General features: G+C 34.0%; 1 protein-coding gene across 2 annotated transcripts in view; it reads right to left on the reverse strand.

Moving 5' to 3' along the window:
• ADCY1 (adenylate cyclase 1) overlaps window positions 1–17,635 on the reverse strand; it is a 367,557-nt gene that overhangs the window by 110,435 nt on the left and 239,487 nt on the right. For both annotated transcript variants that reach the window (XM_056804875.1, XM_056804876.1), the window contains one exon: window positions 6,610–6,737. In XM_056804875.1, the coding sequence (XP_056660853.1) occupies window positions 6,610–6,737 (128 nt within the window). The remainder of the gene's footprint in view (window positions 1–6,609; window positions 6,738–17,635) is intronic.

The raw sequence follows: 17,635 nt of genomic DNA on the forward strand, positions 1-17,635 counted from the left end.
GATCTAAAGGAAGATGAATATAAGGCTAACTTTTAAAAAATGTACCCAACTGTTCCCATTTAAATATGATGACAGTATCTTGCCATATGAGTGTAGTGACCAATCAGAATTGGAAGATAAATAGAACATGCATCATTGGGCATGTTTCTTCTGGAATTTCCATTTGTCTAAATACATCCAGGAATGTAATCTCTGCTGTCCTCTACCCTGGACAGAACCTATTTGGAATATTCTAATCAGATCTGGACTCCACACTTAAATCAGGACAACGATAAACTGTTGAGTTTCCAGAGGAGGAAAACCAAAATGGTGATGGGCATCAAGACCATGCCAAATGATTATTATTTGAAGGAACTAGAGATACTTAGAATAGGGAAGAGAAGTTTGCAGGAAAACAAGATAGATGTCTTTAAGCACACGAAGTGCTTTCATGTAGAAGAAGGACTAAGCTTGTTCTTTTTGGCCTCAGAGTGCAGAAATAGAATAAATCACTGGAAGTTGCAAAGAGGTACAAGAGATATGGGATATTTTGAGAGGTAATAAAAACATTCAAAGAAACCCAAATGACTACTAGTTGAGTAGTCTTGAGTGATTCCTGTTCATTTACAGGTTGGATTAAGAGCAGTTAGTACTGCACAATAGAAAAAAAATATGTTTCTGTTGGATATTGGCAATCCTTTCCTTTTGGAGTTGACCAAAAAGGAATCAGGCTAAATTAGGAAAGGCTGGTTTCCCCATTACTGGAAGTCTTTCAATTGGAAACTAGTTGACTGTTTGACAGTAATATTATAATGCTGGTCATGTCTGGATTAGTAGCAAAATATCTCTGAGACCAATTCTACCTTGGATAATCAGTAAGTTTGGGTAAGTGTTAATGTTTGGGTAAAGCTGAGCACAATACTTAAATAGAGCCCACTTTTAAATGCCTTTTAAAAATCATATATCTACATTGTGGTTAAAAATCAATAAAGTAAGACTCATAGGGAAGCATATCTCTGTATAACATACTTTTGACAGAGGCTGACTCTTTGCCAGGTATAAGAAGAGGCATTCCAGAAGCTTATTAGAAGCCATGTGGTTTATAGATTTGGAGAAAGGAATCTTAAACTGAAGTCTGTGTGCTTAACTTTATTACATAACTATATCTCATATAATTGGTTTTCTGGGTAATTCTATACATTTCATTTAATATACTTCAAAGCATGATTCTGAAGAGTCCATGGGCTTCATCAGACTGTCAGATGGGTTCATGGCACTGAAAAAATTAATAATTTTTGTTTTAGTTATGGAGCAAGAGGAGGGAAAAGAAAGTAACTACAGGAGTCAAAGAATAGTTAAAGTGACTGGGGTTGTAGTCTAAAGGTAAAGACTGGCAACAGCTTGCCTCAGCTTCTACTTACGATGAAGAACTTAGACTACATTTAATTGGAAGAAGCCCATTCTATGAGGAAGCCCAGTAAAGGTCACTCTTTCTCAATTTCTCTCCATTCCCCTTACTAGGTACCATCAAGCTTATTTTCAGATTTATGTCTTTATTATAATCTATAATGTTTCTCTATGTTGATTTAGGCTTTTCTCCACATAAAATTCTATGCACGATCATGAAATTGGTGTATTGCCCTTTTTTTCCCTTTGTAGCTTCCAGACAGTGGAGATAAGAATAACTTTTACTGTTTTACTATGCAAAATTTAACAGACCAAAATGTTTCTTTTTTTCAGCTCAGTGGCTACCTGCCACTTGGGCGAATGATAAACTGTTTTTTAAAATTTATTAATGATTCTATAAACTTCCCTTATGCTGAACTTCAGTATGAAATGTGAAGTAGGAAGCTAAACCATTGAGGACACTGCTGTATAAAGGTAAATATTATAGAGGGAAAGAGAGCAAGATATGCAGCCAGAGCATCTAGGTTCAAATGCAACTCTGCCCCTGACCACCTGAATAGATTTGAAATTATTAATTTAACCTCTATGTTCTTCAATTTCATTATTAATAAAATGAGGGGGCATCAGGAAGATGCCTAAAAAATCCTTTTTACTTCTAAATGTCTTAATCATCTACCCAGACCTAATGGAATAGAAAATTGGCCCAATTTGCTGAATAAATTATATATTTTGCTTATATTAAAAGACATCTTGATCTTTGTCATTTGGATTATCTAGAAGGTTTGAATCCACTAGAAAATGATGAAATCTTATAGCTATATGAATTATGAACTCTCCAATCCCACATTATTTTTTACTGATATAATTTTCTTCTTCTTTCCTTCCATTCCAAGAATCTTGGGAAAACCACTCCCATGGTCATCTGAACGAATGACTTATTTTTCATCAGTAAACAGCTGGCAGTGCAAAGGACAGAGCATTGGGCCAGCAGTCAGGAGAGCCTAATTCAATGACCTCAAATACTTACTAGCTGTGACTTTGGACAAATTATTTAACTCCTATTTGCTTTAGTTTTCTCATTTGTAAAATGGGAATAATATTAGCACCTACTTCTCAAAAGTTGTTGTGAAGATCAAATTGTCAGGTTCTCAGCACAGTGCCTGAGACATAGTAAATGATATATAAATGTTAAGTACTTTTTACTATTATTACTATTAAAAGAATGCTTACATTAGTCCTTAGGCAGATTGAGATGTAGCTATCTTTGCTCTAGTTATACACCACTACAGCTTTAGCTATCATGCAAATACCTACCCAGACTCAGTTATGTGATTTAATTTCTTTACTCGCTGTGTTTTAGGGGTTGATGTTTATTTATATATATATATATGTATGTCAATGTATGTCAAAATAATTGATACTTCAAGAGAAATGCTATCATTTTAATTGTTTTTTTCCAATATAGATTGATAAAACTAAGTGCCCTCATCTCCCTATTCCTTAAGATTGGCACTTTAGAAACAAAAAACATACTATCAATGTGAGAATGAGACTATTACTCCATGTCTCATTTTCATTTCCTTATTTGTGAAATATGGATAAAAATAATAATGCTTTTAATCTTACCTTAGTTTTTGTGAGGGAACTCTTTTGCAAACCTTAAATGGCTTTAGAAATGTGACTTTACTAAACAAACAATTTTTATTATTCTTTTGGTAAAGTAACTTTTCTTTTATAAAGTTAAGCTGAACCTGAAAAGATTATACTATATTTGTATACAGTTTCATCTCTCTTATAGTCCTTCTAATGAGACTGCCCTTTCTCGTGATTGATGTTTAGAAAAAGAATACAAAATAAAAAAAAAAACTAATGGTAAAATTTCTTTTACATATAACTAGGGAAAATATTATTTTTAAAAATTAAAAGAATACACATGCTCCAAAGTAGGATTTTAAAGACATATTTCATTTTGTATTTGCTGGACAAGTAATTTAACAAAAGTTGTTCCTGTCAAAATATAGGTTAATCCTATAATGGAATGGAAAATTCTTCATATACTTTAAAAAACCCCTCAATTGTTGGGTGGTAATTAGCAATTAATAGGTGACAAGCACAGTATGTATCAGTGGAATGAAATGACAGACCCTAAAGTCAATGGGATCTGAGGTAGCATGAATACGTATCACAATATCCAGATTTAGGAATGTTTGAGTTCTGCTGTATTCACTCTGTCCTACTCACAGTTCTCTTTTTGTATATTGTTCATATGGGTCCCATAGTAGTCTAAATTCTTCTACTTCCCATGTAACTTTCTGGAAGATTTTTTTTTCTACTCTACTTATCTTCCTTTTACAAATGGCATACTAAGTGTTCTTTCCTCACAAATCAGTCTTCAGTGAAACTAGGTGTGTATGAGAATATCTCTGTGTTTTAAGGTTAGAGAAGAAAAATGCTAAATATTTCTATGAACATCTTCCAAAGAAATGAGCATCTGAATCATCTGACAGAAGATCATTTCCTTCTGGTTAAATATTAAAAATGCACTTGATTAAAATACTCAAATATGTAGTCAACACAAGCCCGTGATTCACAAGCATTTACCACAATTTCTCTCTTCACTTTAATATTTGCTTCATTCAATTTCACTTTCAAAGCAATGATAGGAAATTCATCTTACCTTTCATAAAAATCTGCATAATACTTGAAAGCATCTGTCATGTTTTAGAAAGGCAAGATATCCTTATGAAAGTGTTGTCAATGAGCTATTATCTTACAATGGAAAGTTCAAAACGTTGGTCAAATACTGACATATGGGAAGACAGTAGTGTGTGTTCCTTTTCTGTAGTTTGCAGATATGTGAAGCATGAACATGCTTTTTATGAATCAGCTTAATATTTTTTATGTAAAGATTTCAATATATACTTCTGTGGATGGAGGAAGGGGAAGATGAGGAGCCAGAAATGTAGGAGGATCTGGACCCATGCTCTCTTTAGCATGTGTTACTATTGACTAATCATTTAAAGCCAGAAGCTGCCTTTTAAAATTTAAAAGTGATAGACAAGTTGTTAATCTACACATATTCACATATATCTCATAAATGCATATGGTGATCTATAAATGTATCTATGTGTATGGTTATGCACATCAGAGCATTTTTTAAATGCACTTGCTTGTACTGAATCTTTTCTTAAATATGTCTTACTTAAAAGCAAGCATATCCTAATTAAAAATGGAGAATGAGAAATACATTTTAGGACATGGAGAAATCAGGAATTTATTTTGCTTGACTGCAAATTCTTTACAAATATATTTTTTGTTCCTTTTAAATTGGGGAGGGGAGTGGAGGGAGAGAAAATAACTTCTTGTTATTTAAAAATACAATTTTAAAAAGAACATTCCACAATACCAATTGCCAGTGTTTCCCAAATTCTCAAAATTTCACAGAAAAAAATAGATTAAAATAAATATTTGTTAAATGCAAAGGAATGATTCCTAACAATTTGATTAAATCAATGGATTTGAGTATGGCATTGCCTCAGACTTCTCAGACTCCCAATAGGAGGGAGGCTTTTAGATTCGGGAAAGGAGACTTAAATAGATGTATGTGGTTCTAAAACCAAAGGGCTTAGCCAAACTGGTCCCAGAAGCATAATGAGCTCCATTAGAAATAATTCAGTCAACAGCAAAGGTAGTTTTCCATTTAACCTAAAATCTCCTCTTTTGCTATAAATTCAGGATGCAAGCTATATTTCTAGTATTTCTGCAAGTAACAGCTTCGGCAAGTCTATGATAACAGAATCTCTGCTGCTCCAGAATGTTTTCTCCCTTATAGAAAAATCCACCTGGGCCCTAAAAGACCCAATGAGTTTACCTAATACACTTTCACAAAATATCTCTTGAGGCTAATCTGGAGGCGTCTTTTTCTAAAGAAGATGGAACTCTCTCTCATGGTAATCAGGAACAAGTAAGTTGTCCCCACTGTAATTTCAGAGTATGCTACTTTGTGGGTAAGAGCATGCCATGGAAACAATGCTAAAAAGTTTTATCTGAGACTAAAAGACTTGAAACTTGAAATAGAAAAGGTAAACTGAGGAAACAATTTCTTTTGTTGCAATGACTACTCTGGCTTATGACTAGAGAACTGTTAGAGGGGAACCTGAAACTGCTTGTTTGTAATGGAGGTAGGAATGAGAAATGTTGAGGGATGCTAGTACAGGGATGCTGCCACACAGGGGAACTGCTTTGGGGAATGCTCTGGGGTTTGCCTACTGATCCCTACTGATGGCTGATGGATCAGTATATCTTTCCTCCCTTTCACTCCCTCCCTTCTCCAACCCTCTCCTTCCTGCCTCCCTCACCTCCCAGTTCTTGAAGCCTTTGACTTCTTCCCTCTCCCCTTGAGTAAACTTTAAAAATACTCTTTTCTTTTCCTTTTTCAAGTCAAGCGGTTTATTGGGATAACAGGATAGGAAACTGAGGTTAGAGGGATGAGGATTTCCCTAATCTATAATGAGGGAGTATTTGAGGGTTTGAGAAAGTAGTCCAGTCACAAACTGCGACTCTAAGACAATTAGAGAGATAAGATCTTCCTTCTTCTTCACAAAGCCAGCAAGGTCTCTCAGCGTAACCCCAGAGAGAAAACAAAAGTCCAAAGTCTCTCAGTTTCTCCTGAACAGCTCAATTCTCAGAGAGAGGCAAAGTCACCAGTTTCTTGGTTTCTTCTGGCCAGCTCAACTGCCAGAGCCAGAGCTAAAGTCAAAGCCCAGTTTTTGCTTCTTCTCCTCTGTGGCCAGAGCCCCCAACTGCCACTCCTGGGAACATTCTGTTTGGAACCTTCTCCTTGATTGACAGACATGTCCCCAGCCTTGACTCTTGCATCCTGGCTTGTCCTTTAAAACCTCTCTCTCTTATCACAAACTATAGTTTATGGCACAGAGAGTGCAAACTCCCACAGCTCTCTCACATGAATATAAAAAATCAGCTAGCATGTAGAAATTCTTCCATAAGCCCATGAAGGTAGGAAAGTGGGGTAGGAGGATGGTAATAGAGATAATGGTATTTGAAAGAGGAAAATTAATTAAAAATACTAAATGGGACTGATCATCTGTTATGAGAGAACATTTCTTATTGGGCACAAATTATTGTCCAAAATTATGTCATCCTCTAAGTATTGGGGCTATTTGTCCTGTGAAGCCCTTAGGGCTCCCCTCCTGAGATACTCACGTGATGGTGTCAATCATGTCCAGCCCCATTTCGACACAGCAATGGGCATGGTCGGTTTTGGGTTGGGTCAGTCCTGACACACAATAGTAGCAATCCCCCAGGATTTTAATTCGTCTGCAGTGGTTTTCCTTTTGTAATAAAGAACAGAAACATACATTTTAGGATTGTGACAGAAGTGACAATGTGTCATAACAAATTCTTTACCCCAAACTGGGTAAAATTGCAAGGAAAATTGAACCAAGCCTCACCACTCTCTTCAGCTACATCGACAATTTCTTTTTTCTTTAGTTTCATTGAAGCCTCCAAGTTAATTAGGTCAGCACTAGTATCAATAGATTCCATGTTTAAGGCAAAATGCTAAAATCAATAGCATATTTTATATCCTGTGTTAAAGCATAGATATAGAATGATAGAATATAGGATCAAAGGGGCCTCTGAGATAATTTGGTCAACATAGGACCATGGATCACCAAGTAGAAAGGCCATCAGAGGCCATCTAGAAAAACCTTCTCATTTTACAGGTGAGGAAATTGAGGTCTGTGGAGGTAGAGTGATTTGTTCAAGGTCATTCAGGAAGAAAATATCAGAGGTATGATGTCACCCTAGCTTCTCTGACTCCAGAGCTAGTGCTCTTTCCATCATACCCATAGTGTCACATAGTCCAAGCCTTTTAATTTGGAGATGAAGGAATGGACTGGTTAATATAATTAATAGCTCAGCATAAAGGGATTTGTGATTTTTTAAATATAGGAAATAATTAATTAATTAATAGCTCAGCGTAAAGGGATTTGTGATTTTTTTTCTAACATAGGAAATTCTGAGTGAATAAACTCTCTCTACTGGTATAGGACAGGATCTTCTCTATAACCAAGAACCTGACCAAGAGTACTATGACAGCAGGGAAGATTGAGGTGTTAACTTAGAAGACAACATGAAATCTGCTACAAGACAAGACTCAATGAAAAAAACCCTGCAAAGTGGACAGAAACCCAACAAGAATTCCTGGAAGACTGTGTGTAGAGGAAAAAATTGGAAAATAGAGTGAAGACAAGACTCAATGAAAAAAAAACCCCGCAAAGTGAACAGAAACCCAACAAGAATTCCTGGAAGAGTGTGTGTAGAGGAAAAAATTGGAAAATAGAGTGATTTTAAGAAAATTATGAAGAGTTTATATATTCATAGAGGCACACAGTCACACACACAATAAAGGAAATAGCACCTTAAAAACAGAACTGTTCCCCCAAAAAGGGAAACAAAATTTCACAAAAATAATTCTTTTAAAAAGAAAAACTGATCAAATGAAAAAAGAGATATAATAGCTCACTGAAGAAAATAATTTCTTGAAATTTGAATTGGAGAAGAAACTAATGAGTCCATAAGATGTTTTGTTGTTGTTATTTAATTATTTTCAGTCATGTCCAAGTTGTCATGAAATGAGGTTGTTTTGGTATATTTTCTTTGCAAAGATCCTGAAGTGATTTGTCATTTTCTTCTTTAGCTTATTTTACATATGAGAAAATTAAGTCAAATAGGGTTAAGTAACTTGACCAGTCACACAGATAATAAATGTCGAGGGTTGGATGGGAACTCACATCTTCCTGTCTCCTCACCAACTTATCTATCCACTGTGCCACCTAGCTGCCATCCATGAGACATTAAGAAAGAATAAAAAAAGTCAAAGGAATGAAAAAAATGAAAATGTGACACATCTCAATGGAAAAGAACTGCCTGGAAAATAGATTGAGGAGATATAATTTGAGATTTATTGAACTGCCTGAAAGCCATGATCAAAGAAAGAGCCTGTTTCAAGAAATTATATAGGAAAACTGCTCTATCTTAACTCCAGAGGATAAAATAGAAATTGAAAGAATTCACTAATCATGTCCTGAAAAAGATTCCGAAATGAAAAGTTTTCAGTAATGTTGTAGCCAAATTCCAGAGCTCCCAGGTCAAGGAGAAAAAAATTATAAACTGGCAGAAAGAAACAATAATGAATTATGGAGTCTCAGTCAGGATCTCACAAGATTTAGCAGCTTCCACATTGTGAGAGTGGAAAGCCTGGAATATACCATTCCAGAAAGCAAAGGAACAAGAATTACAACAAAAAAATATTATACACAGTAAAACTGAGTAGAAACTTTCAGGGGAAAGTGGATATTTAATGAAACAGAGGACTTTTAAGCATTCCTGTTGGAAAGACAAAACCTGAATGGAAAAACTGACATTCAAACAGAAAACTCAAGAGAAGCATAAAAAAATAAACATGAAAAAAGAAATCATAAGGGACTCAATAAGGTTATACTATGTACATTCCTGTATGGGAATAAGACATGTAACTCCTTAAGAACTTTATCATTATTAGGACCATTAGAAAGACTCTACACAGAAGGCACAGAAGTGAGTGGAATATGATGAAATGATCTAAAAAATTGGAAAGGGGAGAAAGAGATGTACTGGGAAAAGGGAGAAGGGAGAGAAATAATGGGGGAAATTAGCATAGAAAAGAGGCACAAAAGGAAGAATTTTTTGAGTAGAAGGGAAAATGGGGGTAAGGGACCTGAGAAATGCTTGAATCCCACCCTTCATCTGAATAGGTTCAAAGAAGGTATGGAAATCTATCTTCCTCAACAGAGAAGGAGGAGGATAAGGGAATAAAAGGAAAGGGCAGGTGATAAAAGTGAAGATGAATTAAGGGAGGCTGTAGTTATAAGCAAAACAGGCTTTAAAGAATGAATAGAATACATAGAGAGAAGGAAAAACAGAAGAAAATAGAATGGAAGGTAATAAACAGTAATCATAACTGTGAATATGAATGGGATGAACTCACTCATAAAATGAATTGGAGAGATGAATAGATTAGAAACCAGAATCCACCAATATGTTTTTTTTACTAGAAACAAACACACACCAAGAGAATCAGACACAGTTCCACGCCTAGGTTTTATATGTATATAGAAGAAACATATCCTAATTCTCGTCCCTCGACCACGTAGAAATTAAAACAGAGTAAAATCCTGATATTTATGATCATATCCAGAACTCAACCTCAGAGCCAGCTATAACACTGAGAGGAAAAAAAGTGTGTCTGTGTCTGTATGACTGTGTGTGTGAAACATATATGTACAAATATATTTTTAAGGAGCTTGGATTTGTGTGACAAGGAAAATTCTCTTTATTCCTATACTTTGGTGGTATTTTTATATTCCTATATTCATAAACATTTTAATGTAAATGAGGATAGTATTTAATGAAAATTTTCCTGTATTTGTTGACATAGTCATTTTTATTAATGATTTATTATATTAATGGTCATTTTTAATGAATAATTTATTATATAAGTTTTCTAATATCATACCACCTACCACTTCTGCGTATAAAGTCAACAATCAAAATGAAGTTTTAAAATGTAATACTTCATTCTACTAGACAGTATTTTGTTTTTTTTATCCTTTTAGATTAATTCTTGATATTGGTTTATAATTCCCATTCTCTGCCTCTCTTTTTCCTGTTTGGGAATGAGAATCATATTTGGGTCATAGAAAGAAAGCACTATGTAGAATGCTGTCTATCTTTAATTTTGAAAATCCTTTATATAGTAAAAGGATGTTTGATAGAATTCACTACTGAATGAATATCTTTTTTCATCTGAACATTTCATAAGTTGTTTGCTCCATTTTTCTGATATTTAATGACTGGAATAATCTATTGTTTAGCTAATTTGAGTATTTCACTTTTTATTAATATTCATTACTTTTATTTTTTTCTGCTTTGATGAAATATCATTTTGTCATATTCTCTATTTAAAAACCTTCACTATTTGTTTTGGTTTCTATCTTCTTATTTTAAATTTTTATTGATCTTGTTTTCCTCTCTTTGTTTCAGTTAAATTAGCTAAATGTATGTAAACTATAGTGACATTTAAAAAATAAAACAGCTTTGTGTTTTGCTCACTAATTCAGCAGTGTTTGGTTGGTATTGCTTTTCCCCCCATTTTAATTCTTTTAATTTGCCATTTGATTATAGTAATCAAGACTTCTTTTCAGCTTATTGTGTTTGAAAAAAAATGATACTAGCATTCTAATAGATAATATGCAATGAAAACTCATTGTTTCTTTTTCTCTTTTATTAATATAGTGAAGAAAATAAATTTATTTCTAATAACCCTTTTAGCTGTCTTGCATAAATGTTAATAAGTTGTCATTACCTTCAACATTGTTTGTTATTTCAATAATTTGGTGTTTGGCCCAATCATTATTAAGCAAATCTCATCGTTTAATAATATTTATTTATCTTTCTAATATTGTTTTAATTCCATCACATTTTGTAAAAGCATAATTTACATTTTATCTTTAGTCTTGATAATCTAAGCATTGTCTATGTCAAAGGTGACACATGAAATCACAAATACTCAAATTTGAATATTCCTCATGTACATTTCTACATAAAGTAAATTCTCTAATATATACCCATTTAATTCTTATCTTTTTTTCAGTATTCTTGTGAATTCTTAAATTTATCTTCCTATCTGTATTATTGTATTCTGAAAGAGAAATATTATAGAAGGTAACTATTAATGTTTTTTTTTTATTTGTATCCTTTAGCAATTCTGTTAATGTGTCCTTTAAAATTTAGATATAATGCCATTGACATGTTATTAAATTTGTATATAATTTGCTAGAATCATTTTATTATTGCCATGTTAATGATATCTAATGCAAAATATGGTTTTGTAGTGATATGTGGCTAGTAATTGCCTTTATCCTCATTCTTCAATTTAATGCTCTCTTGAGCAGGTCTGCATATCTCCAATATGTACTTTTTTTTGTTTCTTCTTAGATGTATTTCACCTATATTAAAAAAAATCATCATTCTTGTGAATCATTCCTCTAGAAATTCATTTCTCATTCTTCCTCATCATCTTCCCATATCCCATATCCTCTTTTGTTTTCTATGATCTAATACCAATTGGAAGCAAAGGTAAAGCCATCATCTGTGTCCATAAACCTAGGGTCTCACTATATCCTAATGATTTTTAAAGTTCCTCTGTTGATGTAATTCTTCCCCACATTAACCAACAGAAGTGGTCAATGATGATGATTACAGTGATGAAGAAGAGGATGATGATAGCATTTATAAAATAAATTAATGTAAGCAAGTGCTTTATATATGAAATTTCATGTGTTCTTTACAATAATCCTATGAAGGGTCATTATGCCATGTTTAGTCATGATCCCATTTGGGATTTTCTATGTCTTCATGACTTCATTTGGAGTTTTCTTAGCAAAGATACTGGAATGGTTTACTATTTCCATTTCCAGCTCATTTTACAAGTGAAAAAACTGGGATTTAGTGATTTGTCCAGGATCACACAGATAGTAAGTATGTGAGGCCAGGTTTGGTCTTAGGAAGATGAATCTTTCTGATTTCAAGTCCCCTGGTCTATCCACTGTGCCACCTCGCTGTGCAGTCCTGTGAAACAGGTCTTATAGAAAAGGAAATAAAGCCTGTGAGAGGTTAAATGACTTGTATAGGACAGTACATCAGGTCTGATATCTTAAAGGTAGTTGTCAGGGTGAAATATAGCTCCCTTATACCCTTCAGCACAAAATAAAATGTGGACATGATATCTCTAGAATTAGAAGGATCTCCCTCAAAGACTAACCAGTTCAAATTCCTTATGTTATAGTTTAGGAAATTAAGTCTCAAAGAGAGTAAGTGACTAACCCATAGTTTTTTGTTGTTGTTCAGTCATGTTCAATTCTTCTTAGCAAAGATACTGACAGGGTTTGCCATCTCCTTTTCCAACTCCTTTTACAGTTGATGAAACTAAGGAAAATAGGGTTAAACGACTTACCTAAAGTCATTTAGCTAGGAAGTCTCTGAGTAGTAAACATTCCAGTTGGGATTGGAATCTCACTCTAACTCTGAAGCCAGCATTTTTTTTTCTACCTGTGAAGTAGTGGACTGATGGTAGACATGAGTAAGAGTTATGCAGGATGAGGTCTAGATGGACCCTGATCTGCATCATTGGAGGAAGTACCCAATTTAAATCCAATCAAGAAGCATTTATTATGAACCTACTATCTGTCTAACACTGTGATTAGGCATTAGGGCTAAAGATGACAAAATAGTCATGATTTCAAGGAGTTGGCACTTAAAAGATCAAAAGTTTGGGTAACAGATCCATTGTTTGTATATGTGTCATATCCTGTTACAAAATTGCAAGCTCCATAAGTACAGGACTCCTTATGCATTATCTAAATGCATAATCCCATAGTTCATTCGACAATTTTCTTCACACAATAATCACTTATTGAAGGAATTGGGTTATTTCAGTTATAACAGAGATACAAGTAGAGAAGAGAGAAGTTCTACATCTAGAGAATTCAGTCAATGAATAAAGTCTAAAGGAATTATGTAGTGGATGATTGATTTTTGTTAGTCTGGGTTATCTGGATTGGAATCATGAATGTGTGGTCTTGTGCATATCATATAACCTTTTAAAGCCTCAGTTTCCTTTCCTGTAAAATGGAGATAATAATAACACCTCCAATGGTAATTATGAAAAATGTGCCCTATAAACTTTAATAGACTTTGAAAATGTGAGTTATTACTTTTATCTGGATAATCCTTGGTATAGGGACACAAAATCTTGTCACTTGATAAATTCTCTTTAGTACATATGATATACAGTGCTCTATTTCATGTGTGTGCATGAGTGTGTATGTATGTGCCTTTGGAAATTTCCTGAAAGCAAGAGCTTTAAATATTAGGTGTGTTAGAGAATATTCAATTTAGCTCTATTCAATAAGTGTATATGTATATATATTCATGTAATCATGATTAATATTTTTAGATTCTGGTTTTCTTTCTTTATTATATCCCATTACCCTTTGGAAGTAAGGTATTTCATTGATAAAATGCATGTGGACATTATGTAGATAAATTGTTCCCAGTTTCTCTTGCTGAATATGTAAGCTAGAGACTGAAATCATTGCATGCCCTCATCTAAACTAGCATTCCATTACTCCAGAAAGAGTCTTAGTAATCTTGAGCATGAAAGCTATTCTTTTATCTACTGTGTTCAAGGCTCCTTTATTTTGAAGTCATTCAGGTTTCTTTGCTTACTTGAGCCAAAGTTTTGGAGCAGATCTGGCAACCCAAGTAGCTAGCAATGGAAGAAGTAATCAGGAGTTGGGAAGAGGATGCAAATCATATTTTCTAACAATTGAAAAGATAACAAAAATTGTCTGAAAGGAAAAATATGTGAGAAAAAAGCAGGATCCCAAGCTTAATAAGAACATTTCTGGTTTCTTCTTTGTGCCAAATGTTCATATCACAGATATAACAATGGAATCCCCTCCAAGAAGCTGCATATTTGCACTGACATTTAGAGCCATCTGCTTGAAACACACATACACAAAATAGGCACATATAGCTAAACTATATTTAGTAAACCTTAGATGAAATTAATGCAGTCCAAAACTCAACTTCAAATATAGAATTGTAACTCCCACAATTTGACTTTTCTAGTCTTGTACCTAGGCTGCTAAACATTGTTAGAAATAGTCTCAGAAAGGACTGATTTCATCCAATTTTTTTGCTTCATTCTTTTTGTTGAATCCTCATTGGTGCTCAGAAATCTTTTTATTGTATTTTCGAGATTCCCTAACTCGTTTCCTGAATTGACTATTTTGAATTCACTCTGCTTTTCTTAATCCTCCTACCCAGATTCATAGTAGATGATTTTGACTCACACTTTATTGAAATTGAGGCCCTCCAGTTCAGTTCCTTCAATTTCTATTCTCCATATTTCAAAAGTTCTCAGCATATTCTTTTCATATATCCTTCTCTCGTGCCTTAAAGAAATGGGTGACTTTTCTCCTCGGTGAGACATTAGTAAGGACCTGTATACCAGATTTTCCTTCTATATCAATCTCAAATCTATTTTTCTTCATAAAGCTTTCCCTTTTAATATGTCCCTCCCTCCTAATGTGACTACCACCACCACCATCACCATTATTACTATTACCACTACTACTACCACCACCACCACCACTACCAGTACAGCAACTTACAATTACCCAGCACATTTTTTAAGTTTGCAAAGTACCTTAAAAACATTCATTTGTTCTTCACAATACCATGAAATGGTTAAGAAATGTGTACTTTCCCACATTTTATAGATTATCAAAGAAGGATTAGAGAGAATAAGAGACTTGTTCATGTCAAGAGTCAGAGGTGGGCTGCAAATTCAAGTCTACTTGACATTCATTCCATTATATTATATTCTACATATTCAAATTTACTCAAAACCTAACAGTCAACATTCTGTCAAACCTTTTTGTCCATACTGAGTCTATTAGCTCCAGCTGTGGATTATCAGCCTTGCATAGATAAGAGTAAAATTGAAAAGCACAATGCTTTGTATATTAAGTAGATATTTAAAACATATTTGCTGAATCAAAAGGCAGATATTTGATCAAGCATGATGGTACATGCTGGTAATCCTTAATGATGGAGAAGCTCAGGGTGGATTGCTTAAGCTGGGAAATTCTGAGCATTTAGTGGGTAAAAGCTGATTAGGCATCAGAATAAAGTCCAGAACCAATATGGTGAGTCTCCAAGAGCAAGGAGCCACTAGACAGCCTATGGAGAAGCTCACTGGACCACATTGGAAACACAATCGATTGAAACTTCTTTACTCATCAATAGTAGGAGCTGTTCCATGAGCATGGTTGAACTTTCCTTTCAAGCCCTAGGATACCACACAATTTACTTGTTGAGATTTATGGTTATTATAGAGACTAATCTAGAAATCCTCATGGGAAAAAACCAATAGAAAGAAAAAACAAATTAGCTGGAAAAGAAGGTATATTCTCTAGCTTGTGACATCAAGTTAGCAAGGCAGCCATTCTCATACACTTTTGAAAAATATTGCAGATAAATAATGAATTGGGACCAGAATTAAATAAGAAAAGCAAATTAAGCTATACTGCATTTAGTACATCATGTGTCACTTTCAATGACCCTAACTTATTCTCTGAAAACAGAAACCCATCTTTTTAACATCAGCATTCCTCTTGTTGCACATTAGAGAATACCACATGATGAATATATTTTGAAAAAAATTATTTGAATTTTTAAAATGGCATAAAAGTAATCTTAAACAACCCCTCTAATTTCTATATTAGAACTGATACTAAGTGTCAGTTCCAAGACAGAAAAGGGGCAATGGGGGGCAGCTGAGTAGCTCAGTGGAATGAGAGTCAGGCGCAGAGATGGGGATTCTAGGTTCAAATCTGGCCTCAGACACTTCCTAGCTGTGTGACCCTGGGCAAGTCACTTGACCCCCATTACCTAGCCCTTACCATTCTTCTGCCTTGGAATCAATTGATTCCAAGGCAGAAGGTAAGGGTTCATAAAAAAAAGAAAAGGGGTAATGGTTAGGTAGTTGGGATTGAGTGATTTGCCAGGAGTCACACAGCTAAGAAATGTCTCACTACAGATTTGACTCTAGGTCCTCCTGACTCCAGCCCTGGTGCTCTTATCTGCTATGCTACCTAGCTTCTCCTTCATAAAATTAATCTTATTGGCAATGTATGGTTGATAAATTAGGTGGATAAATAACATAGCAAGAGTAAAAAGTAATGTGTGATTATATATTTCTTGAAAAGTGGAAATACAAGTACAGTAATGTTACTTCTCTGATCAAATAGTATTTTTAAACCACATTTTACTGATTACTGAATAAAGTTCAGGATTCTTAGTCTAACCTTCATAATCCTCCAGAATTTTAAACCTTCCATTGTTTATGGTCTTAACTTCTACTCTTCCCTAACATATACATTATATTCTAGCAGTATAATCCAGCAAACGGCAACCAGTTTACTGTCTCTTCCTGTATATATCCAATACTACGCTTCCTGCATACCCATGTTAAGAGTATGTAGATTGTTCTCTTTTCCTCATCCCTGATTATTAAAATTTTATTTCTCCTTTAAGATCATACCTCTACATGAACCTTTCCTTAATGATTATAATGGGGACTGCTCATTTTCTTCCTAAACCTCACATAACATATCTCACCTTTATGTACTCCTTAATATATTTGATTCAGAATTATCTTAGCAATTTTATACCATTTTGATATATCCACCCTGCCACTCATTGGACTGGTCTGTAAGTTTCATGTGATAGAAGCAATTTGCTATTTATGAAATATCTTTCAGAACACAGAATAATCCTCTGCACGTAATAAGGAACTAATAAATCATGAATGAATGAATGTTCCCTTGTGCTGATGTGAATCATAACAAATTATTCTGAGTATCAACAGAGCCCTTGGGGGTATTTTCCTTTACATCTAGGCAGTCTCTAACCAAGTCCTATTTCAGTACAGATACAGATTAACTGTAATGACTTCAAAGATCACTAGAATCAGAAGCATTTATTATCAAAATACTCTATAGAGCTTGCATTCATAAAGATAACTTACATATCCAAAGGTTTACTTAGTATGTTTCTCACAAGAATCTTTTAAGTTAGGAAATGTAATTTTTTAAATTTTATATTATATATTTTGTGCATAATATAATATACATTTAAAGGTAATAAAACGGAGCAAGAATATATAAACAAATTTGGTCAGGGTAACACAGAAAAGGGTCAGATCTGAACTTGAACCAAAGTATTTGATCCTAAGACCAGTATTTAACACTATGTCAGCCTATTCCAATCTTTTTATATACATGTACATACAGATATTTTTATTTTTAACTCAATTCTAAATTTGAACATGGCATATATAGGCAACATATTCTCAAGAATAGTGGGTGTATGGTAGGTGTAAACAACTAAAATATATTGGGATTGATGATTGGGATTGGGATTGATGAGAAGAAGCATAAAATATAATATCTGAGGAAATGTATGATCAGAAAGGGAAGTGGACATAGTCATGCTGTAAGGGATAGAGAATGGATAATACTGTAGAAGAACTTCACTTAGGTCTATGTGGCTTTGT

The sequence above is a fragment of the Monodelphis domestica genome, chromosome 7, assembly GCF_027887165.1.
Source record: "Monodelphis domestica isolate mMonDom1 chromosome 7, mMonDom1.pri, whole genome shotgun sequence".
Lineage (NCBI taxonomy): Eukaryota > Metazoa > Chordata > Mammalia > Didelphimorphia > Didelphidae > Monodelphis > Monodelphis domestica.